The sequence below is a fragment of the Eulemur rufifrons genome, chromosome 4 (assembly GCF_041146395.1).
Source record: "Eulemur rufifrons isolate Redbay chromosome 4, OSU_ERuf_1, whole genome shotgun sequence".
Taxonomy (NCBI): Eukaryota; Metazoa; Chordata; class Mammalia; order Primates; family Lemuridae; genus Eulemur; species Eulemur rufifrons.
Window position 1 is genome coordinate 40,083,601 of NC_090986.1, and position 15,856 is coordinate 40,099,456.

At 34.8% G+C, this 15,856-nt stretch overlaps 1 protein-coding gene across 1 annotated transcript in view; it reads left to right on the plus strand.

Moving 5' to 3' along the window:
• The window catches only part of MYCBP2 (MYC binding protein 2), a 251,274-nt gene that overhangs the window by 93,679 nt on the left and 141,739 nt on the right, over positions 1-15,856 (plus strand). Inside the window, exons 21-23 of the mRNA XM_069467662.1 lie at positions 5,046-5,163; positions 11,001-11,205; positions 11,858-12,011. Coding sequence (XP_069323763.1) covers positions 5,046-5,163; positions 11,001-11,205; positions 11,858-12,011 — 477 coding nt within the window. The remainder of the gene's footprint in view (positions 1-5,045; positions 5,164-11,000; positions 11,206-11,857; positions 12,012-15,856) is intronic.

Genomic DNA, 15,856 nt, shown 5'->3' on the forward strand with positions numbered 1-15,856 from the left:
CTGGTGATTATTTTGTGAGCCAAATAAACTGGGAAATGTGCATTGCAGTTAGACAAGATAGGATCTTAGTCAAGTATGCAGCGGAAAAAGTACTTCTCCAAAGAAAATAATTGGCAAATAGCTATATTTCATGATCAAGATTGAGTGGGAGGCAAAATAGTGAAAATCATGACTATAATCAAACCATAGCCCTCAGGTTATGTTATCTTACTTATCTTCATCTTATGAAGAATGAGCTGCATAAGCACAAGATCCTGCCATACCACATTGAGGTATAATGGCTGTCGAAAGGAAAAAGTGCTCATGAAGGCTTTTAAAATGAAGAGGTTATCTAGAAACATTGCTTTGTGGTCCTGGTTATACCATTAAATACCATTCTTTGATTTGGAAGTCTGGAGAGATGTAGGGCAGTTTCAGGCCAAACTTCATCAGGTGACAATATCATAGCAATATGCTCAATATTTTGTTTTTTTGTGGTTTTTTTCCATATTTTGAATAGCTTGAATTTATCATCTTCATGAAATATTAAATATGATAGTTTTTAATCTTGAAACAAAATATCAGAGTTTATTAAGAAGATTAAACCATGGTGGGATCGGCTTTAACTGCCCAAAGTTATTCTTTACCAGCACGGAACATTTTACTCTTGGTTCCATTAATTGAGTTGTAACTGGAAGGCTAATTGCATGTGGTGCACAGCCAGTGCTAAACTGGATAACACAGCATCATCCCACCTACACGTTGTGCCTAGTGGATTAGAAGTTTATCAAGACCACTGCTGTCTTCAGCACTGATTGGCTCTGTGGGACTTCGAAAGCAGGAACCAAGAACTCTTTTATTAATTCAGAAAGGAGTTGACCACTTATATAGAAGAACAATCGTAAGAGGAACAAAGCCCCTAAAGCATACATATTAACTACCACTAAGCAAAGCATTTACAGATATTTAGTGAAATAAAGTGTACAGTTGGAGAGTGTTTTTGAAAAGTTTCTAGTAATCAAGTGCTATTAATTGGAATTTATTATATAGCACACAATAATGTGTTGATTAATGTAAGATAAATATTGTGTGCATGATGATGAAAAAATATTATTGATTTTTTTTTAATTTAATATGTTGTATTGCCAGAATGACTGAGTTCATTCTCTAGATTGGGTCCTGATTCTATCACTTGGTAGTTGTCTGACCTTGGCCAAGTTACTTAATCTTGTGTCTCAGTTTCTTACTCTATTAAGTGGGAATAAGTTTATCTCCCTCAGAAAGTTCTGTGAGAATTCAGTGAGATGATATAGGTGACTGACTTAGCAGAGAACCTAGCTGCAACCCATAGTAAATGCTCAATAAATGTTAGCTGTTACTTTTGGTGCCTTTTACAGTGAACATCAAAAGGCTTATGAGAATTTTTATATATTCATTCATGACATAAGTCTACCAATGCTCTTTTTTTTCTATTTTTTTTTTGCTTTATTTATTTTGTTTACTGTGCTTTCTACTTTTTTGAATTCTAAATTCTTTTACTATTTTCAGTAAATCGGGAAAAATATGTAGTTTAGATGCTTTTATTCTCCTTTTTCCAGTAGGATTTTGATAATTCTTATAACATTTCTGAGTTTCATCTTTTTCTTGTTATCCTGTCCTCCTCCTATACTAATAAGCTACACAATCATAGTGTCTGGAACCATGTAGGCAAGGTTCAGATCTTTGCTTCAATTCTTACCAGCTATGTGACTGTAATTTCTCTAAGCTTTAGTTTTCATAACCCATAGGATTGTTGTAGAATTAATATAATGTATGCACAATGCCTGGTGTGCACACACCTGTGCCGACAGACATAATTTTTCTTTTCTTCCTCAGTTTTCCAAATAATTTAATAAGTGGGCTCACTAGTATCATGTAAAGAGTTCAAAAACCATGTACTTTAGAAGACCTGCTACCAATTCTTGGGAAAATCTTTTAAGCTCTTCAGATCTACCCATAGAATTATTTGATAAATCAGTGATACATTTTATGTGAAAGTGCTTTGTAAACTGCAGACTAGTAAACAGTTACAGGAACTCTCCCTTCAGTTCCTTGTTTGAATTGAACTGGACACTTCTGTGTGGGCAATAGTTCAACATGTAGCCCTTTGTAGTGTTAATTGTTACTTTGCCACAATTCCCTGTACCTCAGAATTGATAACCACTTACTTTTCACTGCTGTTCTTAGCTATATTACTCTATCTTCAAGTGAAAAACTGCTCTTTTGAGATGTGCCCATTCTGTTCAGCTCTCCTTTTATTACCTTCCTACGTTTTAGTCACTGCCCTTTTATTCACTGAAAATTTAGCATCTGACTCAGAGTGTTTTCTAACTCTGATTGTCTTGTTGCAGTCAGGAGTGACTTCAGTATCTACATGAATGGTCCCATACAGTGTTCTTACCTTGACACCCTATATCAAGTGTACTTTACTTCTGCATTAATGGATGTCTTTCCATGACCCCATGCTGGATCTAGCATAGCCCCAACTCTGAATTCTTAGGTTTAAATATCTATAATCTGATGACAATTTCTTCTTTTGTTATGCAGCCCTTCTTTACTTGTCTTTGACTTCATCAGTACTTTATTCTGTACAGCCCGCTACTTTTTTACTCTTTCACCCTTTCTACTTTATTTCCTACACAAGTTAGTGATTGTTATTTAGTTTCTTCACCTATACGCTTACCAGTATCCTCAGTTTTCTTCACCTTCTTGTTCCCGTTATGAGGACATGGCAAAACTTCAAACATGAATCAACCTGTTTGTATTTTCTATGCCTACAATTAGGCTTCTAGAAAGAAATAAATCACCATACCTGTTCAGATTGAGATATAATTTCCAGATTCAACTAATTCCTCTACAATGAGCAGTAATCTTCCCCTTATATAGTTTTGAACAATTTTAGTTTTAAGACCTTTTGAAAATTTAGTGAAAAATATGGACTCTCTCTCTCCAGAAGAGTAGAAGAATATACACATAAAAGTTTGTTTGCAAATTTAGGGGGTTCAGAGATCTCTTGAAGCTCACCCATGAACTTCCTAGAGGTCCTTTAGATCTAGGTTGAAAACTCTTGATATAGGTATTTCTGGTCCATCTAGTACCATACCTTTTCTCTAATCTTCAAACTCTCCGCTCACCCATTTCCTTCTTTCTCTTAGCTAGGACCTCCATTTATATCACAACAAAAATAAAACCCCACAATCCCGCAAACCTACCTGCATCCTCACCATCTCTCTGCTCCTTTCCTCATGTTACAATGAAAAAGAGACCTGCCTTAGTCATGCTATGAAACCTATCTACCTTTTCCTTAGGTATCTGTTTCTGTTTCTTATCTCCTTTGTTACCTATTTCTTTAGCCTCTTTATCTTTACTCATCTTTTAAAGTGCTCAAATCTCCACCATCTTAAAAAGAACAAAGCCTCTCCTTCAGCTTCATTTTCCTTTTAGCTGTTGGTTCTCCTTTCTTTTTCCCTTTAGTACTGGGATTCTTAAAGAGATTTTGCATATTCTCTGACACCACTGTTAACTCCTTATCTGCTACAGTGTGGAGCTAACTTGTACCAAAGAGACTTTCTTCTGCTAAATCAAGTGGTTACTTGTGTGTCTCCCTGGAGCATTTGGCATGTGCCTTATTTCCCATTCTTGAAATCTTCTCTTTCAATGACTTTCCTCACACCACAGTTTCCCAGCATTTTTTCTTCCTCTCTGTTGTGTACTAGATGTCTGTGAGCTCTTCTTCACCTCTCCATATCTAACGCATTAGAAGAGACTCTTAAGGAAAACTAGGATCTTCTCTTTTGTCTCTTGAATACTCTCCCTAGATCTCATTTATTCTTACAGCTTAAGTGAATATTACCACCATCTACCTTGGTGATTAAGCAAAAAATCTTCTTTGCCCCATATTGATTATCTGTCAAGTCTAATCAGTTCTGTTCCTTATATAGCTGTCAAATTCACCATCCCTTTCACTTTGCACTGCTCCTAGTTCAGGCCTTCATCATAACTTACCCAAACTATTATGAAATTTTCTTAACTAGGTTTTCAGCTGCTAATCTTGCCCCTTTCCAATTCATTTTTCATTGCAGTCTCAATAATCATTAAAAATATATTTTATGTAATTTTCTAAAAAATTTAAAGTATTATAATATTATCTCAAAAGAGCTCTCTTTTATGTAGACTAATTCTATAATGGTTATTATTCTAATTATAGATAATTGTTACGAAAAATGTTTAATAAAAGGAAAGGATAGTAGGATGTCATTTATCATAATAATTACCATTTATTGTTAATGGTGTGCTAGACACTGATCCGAGTACTTGACATACATGAACTTCTTTATTGTTCATAGGAACCTTAGGAGGTAGATACTGCTTGTTATTTTCCATGTTATAGAAGAGAAAACAGAGATATAAAAAGGATGAAAAACTTGTTCAAAGTCACAGTCACATTGCTATTAAGTGGGGGAGCCAGGATTTACACTCAGACAGTCTGGCTCTAGAGGCTGACATAGCCACTACTGTAATGCCTCTAATGATACTATATTCTGACTCATTGAGTATGATTTTAAGATCGAAAATTATAGCTTAGTGATAAAAGTTAAAAAAGAGGGCCATAAAATTAGTTATTTCATCTGGTTTCTGGATTGAATTCTTATTGGGGCATTGCATGATTTTTATTTCATCCAACAAATACTTACAGAGATTTTGAACATGCCATTCAGTATATAAGGTAACAGATTTTTTTTTTTTTAATAAAGGTAGCACCAGTCTTTCAGAAAAATTAAATCTTATGTGTTCATGATTAGCATATTAAATTTAGAAAATCTATTCAGTGATCTCCTTAAAGTCAGCAACTATGTCTTTTTCATCTTTGTTTACCAAGCACCTAAATAAGTACTTACTGAATATTCTTATTAGTGTCTTTTATCTTTTCTACTCCTTTTCCTTACTGCATTGTTTATATATTGTTTTCTATTTCAGTTGAGTCTTGTAAGAAATTGACTTAATTTTTTTTTTTTTTTTTAACCCAGGGGATGTCCCACTCTTGTTCAAGCATTGCCAGGCCCTAGCACACAAGTCACTGCAGGCAGCAACCATACGGCAATACTTTTAATGGATGGACAGGTCTTCACATTTGGAAGTTTTTCTGTAAGGAATTTTTTAAACATTCATAATATTGCATTATATCATTGCCTTATAATTTGTGTACATTAGCTGTTTTTTTCTGGTTCCTGTGAATTCTTGTATTATAATCATTGCATATTTCCTGCTTCCACCCCCAAGACACACAAAACCTAAATGATATTCTTTGAAATAATTTTCTTCTCTAGCTCAGTGTTAGAATTCATTGAATTTAACAGCTGTGTTAGAATTTGACATGTTTATTCCAGATCAAAGCCCTTTAAGCATTCAGTGGAGCTAATTCTGTTATTTGAAAGGTTAATTTTCATCTATCTTATAAAGATTCATTTTTTTAAAGATAGAGAACTCTATTTTAGAACTTTTTAAAAGCCTAATTTCTTTTATTATTAGATTGGTTTAAAATTGTACTTTCCTTTTTCCTTTTCCGCTCTCTATGTCTGTTTGCCTGTCTAGGTGTACTTGCTAACCTCCCACCCCCTGCCAAAGCTTGAAAAGAGTGAAAATGCTCTAAGAATTTGTATAGTTTGGGCATAGTAGATATCAAGGAAAATCTTTGTGAGACTGTGATAATAAATTTATACCATCTCTGACATGGGTAATGATTCTGAACTCTAGAACCTAAATCTCTTGGATATAATTTATAACTCTTGGTTTTTAAAAAATGTAAATGTGAACTTTAAAACAATCTTTCTTTTATTTGGAAATAATTTCAGACTTATAGCAAGGTTAAAAACATAAGAATAGTACATAGAATGCCCATGTACTCTTTAACCAGATTTGCCTGTTGTTAACATTTTGAGCTAGTATTTGCTTTTTATTTGCACACATATATGCTGTCTCTTACACATATTGTGTGTGTATGCCTCTGTATGTGTGTTTGTAAGACATTTTTTCCCTGAATCCTTTCACACATGTGTTTATGCACACATGCATGTGTGTATATAAAACATTTTCCCCCTGAATTCTTTAAGAATAATTTGCATACATTGTGGCCCTTTATTCTTAAATACTTTAGTTTGTATTTTATAAATGGACCCGATAATTACTTTTTGGCATTTTTTCCCTCCAGTCCAGGATTAGGCATTGCATTTACTTTTAATGTCTCTTTAGTCTCCTTTAATTTCTCACATTTCCACAGCTTTTTATTGTCTATAATTGACATTGACATTTTTGAAGAAAATGGTACTCTTCTTTTAGTTAAATGTTCCTCATTTCCATTCTCTGATATATTTTCATATTTAGATTCAGATTTAGGTATGCATCCAGGCCAAAATACTCTGTAAATGATGTTGTGTTTCGTCTCAGCACATCACATCTGGCGGCACAGAATGTCCATCTGTTACTCATTGGTGATGTAAATTTTCATCACCAGGTCAAATGTTGTCTGATTACTGTTTTCTTCTTTGCAACTAATAAGCAAGCTGTGGGTTGATACTTTCAAGATACCTGTTTCTGATCAAAATTTTCTCCTAGATTTAGCATCCATTAATCATTTTTGCCTGAATCAGTTTTTACTATAATGTTGGTAGAATGATTTTCCAACTCCAGCACCATCTCCACAATCACCAGTAGGCACTTTGCAATTTCCTGGGAGCAAGAGCCCTCCTTTCTTGTCTGTCTACTTATTATTAGTATAGACTCAGATATTTATATTTTCTTCATTATTGTCTTTAATTATTTGAATGGTTAGATTATCTCAGATTTGGGCATTAGGAGTCCAGCCTGGTTCCTATGTTCTTGTGACATGCCCTTCATTTTTTTGAGCACTTACTTTCTTCCTGGCATAATAAGTTGTTCAAGGTTTATCTTGTTCAGGCCCTGTATCAGTCCTAGAATCAGCCATTTCTTCAAGAACCCTGTTTCTTTTCAGTGGGGAATAGTATTAGATACCAGTGGGGTCCTAGATGTGTTCATTACTGTGGGATGTCTTTCTTTGCATGCTCAGTATACATATATGTGCATAAACACATACATATATGTATTTTAGAAATCATAATCCCCCACTGTTACCTCCAATTTCAGTCCATTCTCATAGGGTTCTTTCTTACCTTGTCCTGTTCCATACATAACCCTTCTTCCACACTAAGAATCCCTGGTCCCAACAATATCAATGCATTTATTTCTTACCCATTCCTAAAATATGTCTAAAATAGTTTTACATTTGCTTTGCCCATACCAGTTAAAAAAAACGAAACTCACTAAAAGGAATCCTAGATTTCTTTGTCAGTCTTGCTCCTGCTCCCCTCCTTACCCCAAGACTGAGGTATATAGTCAAACACTGTGTACATAAGTGACCTAGATTCTTTCTCTCACCTCTTTTCAGTGGGATTATGTGATTCCTTTGGAACAGTGTTGGGTTCACTTGTTTCAGTTTGCTTTTAGTTTAATAGTTTAAGAGTTCCCTCTACATAACTTTTGATTAAATTTTATTTTATTTTTTTAATATATGAAATATTAACATGTTTCCAAAAGTTATACAGAAATTGTATACTCAGACAGGTGTCACTTGCTCCCATATTCCTGGCATCCCTACTTCCGTACGCTTTCCCTTCCCTTCCCTTTCACTCCACACTAGTAGGTAATGAGTATCATTGTTTTCCAGTTTATACTTCTTGTGTTTCTTCTTGTGAAAATGAATAAATAAGCACACACACACTATTATATATATATATATGTGTTTGTGTATGTATACATGTACAGTCATGAGCCACATAAAGTTTTAGTCAGTGACAGACTGCATATACGACAGTGGTCTCATGAGATTATGTTAAGTATTTTTACTGTACCTTTTCTATGTTTATATGTGTTTAGATGCACAAATACTTACTATTGTGCTACACTTGCCTGCAGTATTCAGTACAGTAACATGCTGTACAAGTTTGTAGCCTAGGAGCAATAGGCCATACTATATAGCCTAGGGGTGTATGTAGTAGGCTATACCATCTAGGTTTCTGTAAGTACACTCTGAAATGACACAATGATGGAATTGCCTAACAATGCACTTCTCAGAATGTATCTCCATTGTTAAGTGACACATGACTATGTGTATATATATATGTGTGTGTATGTCTGTGTGTGTGTATACATATATATATATATATACACACTCACACACATATATATTTTCCATTCCTTGTTTTTCAAAAGGTAATATTCTATATATGATCTTTTACACTTTGCTCTTTTCAGTTTATTTTCTAGAAATCAGTCCATATTAGTCCATAGAGCCCTTCTTTCTTTTTTTTACCTCCTCCTAATATTTCATTATGTGTATATACTATAGTTTATTCATTCAATTTCTTATGCTTGGATGTTTAAATACTTGCTAATATTTAGCAATGATAATGAATATTGTTAAAAGTATATCTTTGATGTAAATTCCTAGAAGTCAGATTGCTGGGTTGAAGTATAATGTGTGTGTCGTTTTGTGAGATTTTAACAATTTCCCTATATTTTGCATTCACACTAGCAATGTATGACACTGCTTATTTCTCCACAGAATTTCTAAAAGAATGTGTTGTCATATCTTTTCATTTGTGCCAGTCGGATGGGTGAAAAATGGTCCTGCTTACTTTCAAGCCCCTTTCCTGTAGTTGGTGCTGTGAACCTTCAAGTCCTGAACCATATTTAAAATTTTAGCATTAGATATTGGACTTTATCTTTTGGGGGATGCTTTATCCTTTGGTTTTTCTAAGTCCTCCGCACTCCTCTGTTCTTCTTCTTTTTTTTTTTTTATTTCAGCATATTACGGGGGTACAAATGTTTAGGTTACATATGTTGCCTTTGCCCCACCCAAGTCAGAGTTTCAACCATGTGCATCCCCCAGACGGTGTGTACTGCACCCATTAGGTTTGAATATACCCATCTTCTCCTACCCCCGCCACCTGCCCAACACTGATGAATGTTACTATACTATGTGCACATATGTGTTGATCAGTTAATACCAATTTGATGGTGAGTACATGTGGTACTTGTTTTTTCCATTCTTACGATATTTCACTTAGTAGAATGGGTACCAGCTCTATCCAAGATAATACAAGAGGGGCTATATCACCATTGTTCTTCATGGCTGAGTAGAACTCCCTGGTATACATATACCACATTTTATTAATCCACTCATGTATTGATGGGCACTTGGGTTGTTTCCACATCCTGCAAAACTAATCCTCTGTTCTTAAGAGTCTCACCTTTCATACTCTCCACACCCTCAGGTTTACAGTGGCAGGTACGTGGAGAGAACTTTTGGAATTTGGTTTCTTTTTCTGGTTACAGGAAATTTAAAGATTGTGATATCTGCTGTCCGGTAGTACTGCTGAAGGTTTGAGTCATGTGTAGATTTATTTGCTCTGCCTGTTGGTTTTGTGTCTTTTGAGGGAATTTTGAGTGCAAGATTTGAAATCAGACAATAAGTTCTAGTTGTGAACTTTTATGAATTTGAGTGTGTGGCTTATTTATGACCACATTATGAGTCCTGTGGGGCTGTAGAGGTATCTATCACATTTTTGGATCATATTGTTAAAGGTGTGCTTTTCTTCCCATTAGTTGCTTGATAGTAAGGGAATACATATGTATTTCAATAGTCATGAAAAATATAACTAATTTCTGTTTTCTCCAAAAGCAGAATATAGTTCTGAATATAATGTACTTTGCTTACTGTTCACATTTGTATGCTCTCTTTTTTTTTCTTTGTCAAAAAATAAGGATAGACATTGAAAGAGGGTGAGAATAAACATTGAATGTTTTAGATAGTTCTCTATCAAGTGCTTGCCACTTTTTCTTTCGCAGGTTGTGCCCAAGTATTGAAGCTCAGTTGCTTCTGCAATCAGTCTGTGGCTGTTTTCTTGCTATAATGTTTAAAGAGTAGAGAATTCAGTAGAAATATGGTAGTTGGATGAGAACTTGATCAGAGTGTTTGCAGTGCCCCAGACTCTCTTATTCCAGAATGCTATGGGGAGAGAAAGCGCCTGAGCCGGGGGTGGATGAATATCTACCAATTCAACATTAACATTCTTTTTCAGCTACTGGCTTAGTAGAGAGAAACTTCCTATTATTTTTTAAATTAAACTCTTACGTAACCAGGTACCTATAGACAGCCATATTTTTTTTTCTGTTCTTTTTTTTTTTAATTTTTATTTTTTATGGAGACCTGGAGTCTTGCTGTGTTGCCTAGGCTGGTCTCAAACTCCTGGCCTCAAGTGCTCCTCCTGCCTCAGCCTCCCAGGGTGCTGGGATTACAGGCATAAGCCATCATGCCAGGCAGACAGCCTTACTTTTTAAGTGGTTAACCATTATTTACTTAAGACATTACCTTATCATTGATTGTGCTATTTATTTTAAAACATAAATGAAATAGCTTACTAATACATCATGTAAAAACTATGTTAGGTATTTTCTAATTGTATTTACAGTTTTGGTATTTATTATTTTGGTCTTGCACTAAAATATTTTCAGATCGTATGAGTTCAATAGTGACTTTCTTTTGTACTGTCAAAGTGATTTTTTAAATGAACAATATGTAATACTACTTTTTTTAACATATGTTTAAATGTAGGTGAAGACAAAGTATTTAATATTTCAGGGAGATTTCTTGCATAGGAAATATTTCGACTTTAAAAAAAATAATGCATTTTGTGCTTTATTGGGGGAGACTTCCCGGGAATAGTAGAAATTATTACTTTATAGATATTTGGTCCAAGTTTCACATGTATTTTATTTATTTAAAAAACAACTGATGAAGAGTAAGATCTCATAGAGCTGTTTTTATCACCTGTCTCCTTAACTTTGTAAACTTTATAGATTGTTTATACAGCAATATTGTTAATATGATTTATTTAATCTTTTAGAAAGGACAACTGGGCAGACCAATTTTGGATGTGCCATATTGGAATGCAAAGCCAGCTCCCATGCCTAACATTGGATCAAAATATGGAAGAAAAGCTACTTGGATAGGTGCAAGTGGGGACCAGACTTTCTTACGAATTGATGAAGCACTTATTAATTCTCATGTACTTGCTACGTCAGAAATTTTTGCCAGTAAACACATAATAGGTAATACCAAAAATAAACAAATCATTGATGATTGATTGGTAGTAAATGATTCACCTTTCCCTATAATGAGGTACAGTCTCATAGCTTTTTGTTTTCTTTCTGTTGGAAAAAATTTAAACGAAGCCTCTAGGTGTCTGTGTTTATATGTGTGTGTGTGTGTGTGTGTGTGTGTGTGTGTGTGTGCTGGAAGAATGGAATAATTGAGAGATGTAGAAACCAGAGTATTTATTAAGCTAGACAGTGGTGGAAATATGAGCGAAATTGTAGTAGGATAAAACCTATATCGGAGTGAGGATTTTCTCTATTTTCTTATTGTTAAATAAATGATAGAAATTAATCTTTATGAGAGGTTAAATAAAGCAAACTTTGAAGTTTCATTAAGACCAAGTTATCAATCCATACTTTGTGTCCATGTTACCGTGAATAATTGTCATATAGAATGGCACAGCATAGAGATTAGGAGCATGTGTTGTGGATATAGATACCCTGAGGTTTTTAGTCCTAATTCTGCCACTTGAAGATTTTTTAGTTATTTAACATCCTTATGTCTCAGCTTCTTATCTGGGAAATGGAGATAATAATAATTTATGGGTTGGGGGAATATAAAAGGGTAATGCATACTAAAATTATACAGAAGTATTTTTCCCCCAAGGCTTGGTACCTGCTTCTTTATCAGAACCTCCTCCATTTAAATGTCTTCTGATAAATAAAGTGGATGGGAGTTGTAAAACCTTTAATGACTCAGAACAAGAGGATCTGCAAGGATTTGGTGTGTGCCTTGATCCTGTATATGATGTAATTTGGAGGTAAGCATCTCCATTTGTAAAATATAGTAAATAAGTTTGATCAAATTATACTCTTGTGGTAATATAAAATTCATGTATAAGCAGACTTTTCGCACATGAGAACCTTCTTGTTTAACTAGTAACTACATTTCTACTGTAGTGATTTACAGGGACCTTTACAGTGTAGCATAGCGGTTAAGAGTATGCGTTTTAAGCCATACTGCCTCGGTTTATCCTCGCTCCACAGTTTGCTTTCTCAGTCATCTTGAAAAAGTTACTTTGACTCTGTGTGGCTCAGTTTTCTCATTTATAAAATGAGGATAATAATAATAGAGCCACATAATAGGTGCTATAGAACTGTTTGCTACTGTCGTTATAATTGTTAGTTTTTTTGTTTTTTTTTTCTTGAGACAGAGTCTCGCTCTGTTGCCCGGGCTAGAGTGCCATGGTGTCAGCCTAGCTCACAGCAACCTCAAACTCCTGGGCTTACGTGATCCTCCTGCCTCAGCCTCCCGGGTAGCTGGGACTACTGGCATGTGCCACCATGCCCAGCTAATTTTTTTTTCTATATATATATTTTTAGCTGTCCAGATAATTTCTTTCCATTTTTAGTAGAGACGGGGGTCTCACTCTTGCTCAGGCTGGTCTCGAACTCCTAACCTCGAGTGATCTTCCCGCTTTAGCCTCCCAGAGTGCTAGGATTACAGGCGTGAGCCACCACGCCCGGCCTAATTGTTAATTTTACTTTCAAGTGTTCTATTGTTAATTATTTTAGTATATCAACAATCCTTTTTATATTGTATAGAATTCATTCTATTTCTTGTTCCATAAATATCTAATTATTACCAACTATATAGAAGAAATAATGCCAAAGACAGTACAGAATAAAGAAGGTAATTAAGCCTGCCCTTTAGGAAAGTCCATAACAAAATACCCATAACGTTAAAAAAACGTGTAGGGCTAATATAAACTCTGGAAATCATAAAAATGTAGAGACAGAGAAACACAAGAAACTGAAAAAAGAAATTATATTGTATTTGTTTAAAATGTGGTGCTTTATTTACAAATGAATAAAGAAAAAAGTTATTCTTCTCAGTGTTTCTAGCTATGGATACCAATAGGAGGTGTTCCCTGCCATTACCAGAGTGGCTCATCCTAGGACCGGGAGCTTTTTTCTTTCCTCTTGTGTCCAACCTTAGTAGGCGGGAATTATGGTAAGTTGAAAGGTTGAAGGTTCATGAGTGAGGAGAGGGAGGAGACCTTTCCTCTGTCTTCTTTCTAATGCCCATGCCTGCTTGCATTTCCATCAGCCAGTCAAGCCTTGGGGACAGATGATTTCAAATGCCTTGCCAGCTCCTTGATCATTTTCTTCATTGTTCCAAAACAGAGGTTGATAATGAGGCCTGCACTCAGAGTGAAGAAATCGCAGTGCTTCCCAACTTGCTGACCAGCTTACTCTTATTTGGGCATTTTGTGAGGAGACCTAGAGGCCAAAATTGGGTTGAATAGTGCTTTTAGATCTCCTGGGCAGCATTGTACAGGGTCATTAAATAACGAGAGACTATATGTGAGTGTTTTTTTTGTAGTCATTCTTATGAAGACATGAGGTACTAAAAACCAAGGTTAGAGTCATCACAATAGGATAGAATAGAGAGGATAGAGAGGAGAGTAGGCGTAAAGATAGAACTGTCTTCAATTATTTACTATTTACAAGTCAATGGATAAGAGACTTAGTTACCAAAGAGCAAGCCCTGATTTGGACTTAGGTGTAAATTGATGTTTTTTGGTAGTTCTTACATGTTTTATTTTTAAATGAAGTAAATTTTCATTAATAAAACAAAAATAAAAATTGGCTGTTTGGAATTTGTTCCTGGAAGTGTTCATTAAGTTAGCAATAAAAGTATAACTAAGTTCTGACAGTACAGACTTAGTTGAACTAGAGCCCCTTCCCTGGGGTCTTAAACTCTGAAGTATGATGTCCACTAACAGAATCTTATCTTTTTCACTTATGGAGGTGGCAGTGGGACCACCCATTTGAGATGGTCTTAAATGCCCTTGGTTTTCAGCATCTTGATCATTTTCTCCATTGTTTCAAAACAGAGATTAAAAGATGTTTCAGTAAAATAGCTGGAGGTATTTTTCTTTAAATCAGGATAAGAATTTCTTTCTGTTACCCTGACTTCTGGCTGCTTTATGTCCTTTTGTTTTTTCAGTAGGTTACTTTAGCATTTTATAGCTATCATAGGCCTTGCAGATCCAGTATTAGCTAACTTTGACTTTCCTTTTGGCCTACATCATATTCCTTTTATATTCTTTCGAAGCTAACTTCTCTTGAATAATTAGAAATTTACTATCTGTAAAAAGCAGATAAATGTTAAGAACAGTGATTTTATTTCCCACTTAAAAATTTATACAATCAGTACATGAATTTCTGTTATTTTTTTAAAAAGCAAGGCAAAAGTACATGTAGGAGAAAGCATGGTCATTCTTCAGATCTTTTTCTTCTTCTCCCATGCCAAATCCCACTAACCTTCTCTATGGATCATAGTATTAAGTTTGCTTTATATTGTTTAACACCTTTTAAAAGGCATGTATTTTTGCTTTTTATATAAATAAAAATAGACTTATTCTAAAAGTTAGATTTTTTTCAATAATAATTTGGGGATCTTTCCTACTCAGTATTTAAAGAACTGCTTCATTATTAAAACTGCATAGAATTCTATAGTTTGGATATGTGAAATAAACTAAACTGCCCATGAATGATCATTTTAGACTGTTTTTTAATATTATGGTATTACCTGTAATGCTACAGTGAACACACACGGATATCCACACACAGAGTTTTGTACACATGTGAAAGTATTTCTACATGATAGCTTTTAAGAAGTGGAATTGCTGAGTTAAACAATAGGCTCACAAAATTTGGATGTATACTAAGTGCTCTTCAGTACTTTCTCAACTGTATTTGAGAAATCATATTTCTGCATACTATTAGCATATGTAAATAGTACTATTTTTTTCCATTTTTTCCTATTTTAATTTTATTCAATAAATATTCATAAGTGTATTATTCAATAAATATAGTTAAGTGTACACTATATGGCAAGTAAAGAATAGAAAAGTGAGTAAGACAATGCTTGTGCTGTTAGGGAAATAATTTTTTTAGTGGTTAGAGACTTTATGAAAGTGAATAAATAATATACTGTATAGATCTTGCTCAGCACCATTAAGGAAAATGAGGATGCTGTGATTGAGAATAACGGTAGAGACCTCTCTTCCACACAGTGGAGACAATATAAACTAAGATTTTGAAGTATAAGAAAGAACCAGGCATTTGAAGAATCAGAAAAAGTTTTCTGGGCAGTAAAACTTTAGTAGGCCCAAATGCTCTGATGTAAGCAAGAGCTTGGCAGTATTTTAGGAATTTGAAGAAAGCCATTGTGCCCAAAGCATAGTGAGGGGCATGAAATAAAATCAGAGGAGTAGGCAGGGCCAGGACATGTAAGACTTTGTAGGCTAGATTAAGGAATTTGAATTTTCTTTAAAATAGGAAGTCATTGTAGGAATTTGAGTTGAGAAGTGACATGAAGAGATGATACTTGGTGTGGAGAATGGATTGGAAGGAGGCAAGGTAGAAGGTAATGCAGTAGTGTAAGGGAAAGATGATCGCTTGAACTGGGTTTGTAGTGCGAAAGATGGAGTTGGCAATCTGTATTTTGGAGTAGAACCAACAGGACTTGCTTGTATTGGGAGGATAAAGAAAGGAAGCAGTCAGGTATGATTCCTAAGGTTCTGACTTTGAAATTGAGTAGGCATTGGTGACATTAACTGAGCCAGGAAAGGCAGAGAGAGAAATTTTTGTCAAG